At 55.7% G+C, this 2,685-nt stretch overlaps 1 protein-coding gene across 3 annotated transcripts in view; it reads right to left on the bottom strand.

Moving 5' to 3' along the window:
• Positions 1-7: 7 nt before the first annotated feature.
• Positions 8-2,685, bottom strand: part of LOC122532362 (leucine-rich repeat-containing protein 24-like) — an 11,222-nt gene continuing 8,544 nt past the window's right edge. For all 3 annotated transcript variants that reach the window (XM_043661084.1, XM_043661085.1, XM_043661086.1), the window contains exon 3: positions 8-2,454. In XM_043661084.1, the coding sequence (XP_043517019.1) occupies positions 403-2,391 (1,989 nt within the window). In that variant the 5' untranslated portion in view covers positions 2,392-2,454 and the 3' untranslated portion in view covers positions 8-402. The remainder of the gene's footprint in view (positions 2,455-2,685) is intronic.

The following is a 2,685-nucleotide window of genomic DNA, read 5'->3' as shown; positions in this document are numbered from 1 at the left end:
ACGGGGAAAAAAAAAAAAAAAAAGAAAAAAAAAAAGAAAGGAGAAACGAAAATTACCGAAAGTTCGAATGATCACCGTTTAGAATCACATTCTGAACTTCCTGCGTCGAGGCAATTCCTACGTCGAGACGACACACTCGCCGGTGTTTGGCACCTGGTAGGCACACGGCTCACCGTATAAAATGCGGATACGTGTACTATCAACGACGAACACAATACGAACGAACGAGATATCGGAGGTGGGTCGAGGACGCGCGTGACTGACCGTGACGTTCATGTTTTTCTCTCCGATGGAAGGAGGGGAGGGGAATAGGGAGAAAAAGCGACGGACGACGAGCTTTTGAACAAACTTTTTGAACACCGACTATTCGCTCGAAAGCCGGCTGCGCGAGGACGAACTACCTCACAGGGAGACGAACTCGTGCGGCGGTTGTATGATCCGCGGTGGCGGAGGTGGCGATAATCGCAGATCCGCGTCCGTCAGTGAGAACGCGGAACTCCCGTTGGCCGTCACGCGGGGCCCCATATTGTCGTAAGGCGAACAAAGGTCGCTGGATCGCAGCGCTCGTCGCGGCAGCGTCGCGAAACTGGACACGCTGCTGCCCGCGGACGTCGTACTGTTCACTACACCGCTCGTACCGTGGACAGGAATGTCCAGAAGATCGGGGTAACAACGATCGGAGGCGTCCTGCGGCATCGACACGGAGATGAATATGTTGCCGAAGATTCCGGCTGGCAGGACGCCGCTGGTGAACTCAGGCGGCGGCGGCGGGAACATGGCGGTGCACGGCACGGCTCTCATGGCGTTCACAGAGCCGCTGCTCACCTCTGGCCGCAGCCTCTCGACGGTGACAGTGGCGGCGCTCATGGGATCGCAGATGGACCCTCTCTCCGCCAGTTCGAGGTCACCGGCGCTGCAAGCTTCCACTATACTGCCGTGGCCGCTGCCTCGGTCGTTGCTGTTCCCAGGCGTCGTGGTCGTTACCGACAGGTCCAGAAGCTTCTTCTCCTGGTCGCCGAAGCTGGTGCTACCTTGTAGCTTCACTTTCTCTCGAGCACGTTGCCGTCGAGTACCACCGCACACGCACAGAGCCAACAGAACCGCGGAAATGGAAGCGCACAACGCGGCCGCTCCACCACCGGCCAGGCTCACCCAGAGCAACCAGTTGTCGCTCTGAGAGAGCGTGGGCGACGTGTACACCCGCGGAATAGCGACGCTGACGGTGTCGCTGGCCAGGCCGGCGATATTCTTGGCGAAACAAGAGTACTCGCCCGCGTCACCGTCACTGGCGTTGTACACAGTCAGGTTGTTCCATCTGTCGATCAGTCGACCGGACGACGAGGCTCGCTCGTTGCTGTAACCAATACCGACGTCGGACGTCGCGTAGGCCACGTAGGTACCCGAGTAAATCTGTTCGGTGAGTTTGGTCGCGTTTACCGGGCCTCCGTTCAGTTGCCACCAAACTTCCGGCTCTGGGTCACCGGTGGCTAGACAGGCCAGGCTCAGGTTCCCGTTAGTCTCCTCCTGAATGCTACTGGCCAGCACGAACACCTCCGGCCCGCAGGCAAACTCCGCGGGCTTCACATCCTCCCATTTACGACCCTCCAGTCTCAACGGCGACGAACACATTTGAGGCACAGAATACAATTTACTGGGTCTGCTCGGGATCAACCAGGTTCGAAAGTCTCTTAGCTTGCAGTCGCAGCTCCACTGGTTCCCGTCTAGCGTCAGTGTTTTCAAACGTGGCAAGCTGGATATCACCGATACTTCCAAGTACTTCAGCTCGTTGTGGTCCAGCCTCAGTGACTCGAGACCGACCAGATGGACGAACGCCTCCCCATGGATCTCGGACAACGAGCATCGCTGCAACTCCAAGTTCCTCAGATGTTGCAGAACCGGGAATTGATGGCTCCTCAGCCTGTTCAATGGGTTACCGCTCAGGATCAGGATTCTTAGCCGTTCGTTGCCGAGGAAAGTGTCCGGCTCCAGCATCTCCACGTGATTATCGGACAAGTCGATCTCCACCAGAATCCTCATGTCTCGGAACGAGTCAGCGTGGATCTTGTAGATGCCGGCGTTCCTCAGGAACACCCTCTGCAGATTCACCAGGCCGGAACGCTTGAAGATCTCCGACTGCAACGCCGGGATTTTGTTTCCAGACAGATCGAGGACCTGCATGTCCGGGTCCAAGTTGGCGGGTAACGAGGTTAGGCTAGCGTTGTAGCATAGGGCGGATTTCTTGCCGGACGTCCACTTGCAACGGCACGTGGCCGGACAATCGGTCCAATCCGGGAACGCGACCGCTTTCGAGAGCAACGCGAACGTGCTGAGCAGAATGAAGAGGGCCAGCAGGATGCGCCCTCGCAGAGGGTGGTGCATTGCCCCTAACATGCCACTGTCTCGTTTCTCTTCGGCTGTTGCTAGTGGATCCCTCTTTCTCCGTCTACTGGAGATCTGAAAGCACGCGAGACTTTGTTAACTTCTTGCGTCACGCACGCCGACAATTTCTCGCCCCAGATTGCAACATTTTCGCAGTTTTAAGGTAGTCTGGCAATCCGATTTTTTATCCTAAGGAAATCATGATTCATTTTGGTACGCAGTTTTCGCACACAGATCTATTCATACTTCAAGAATATTCATACAATTTTTTTTTTAAATGAAAGTTGTGGAAATTACATAGCCTTA

This window comes from Frieseomelitta varia, unplaced genomic scaffold, assembly GCF_011392965.1.
Source record: "Frieseomelitta varia isolate USP_RPSP 00005682 unplaced genomic scaffold, Fvar_1.2 scaffold_450, whole genome shotgun sequence".
Classification (NCBI taxonomy): domain Eukaryota; kingdom Metazoa; phylum Arthropoda; class Insecta; order Hymenoptera; family Apidae; genus Frieseomelitta; species Frieseomelitta varia.
This window is presented reverse-complemented; position numbering and strand designations above follow the sequence as displayed.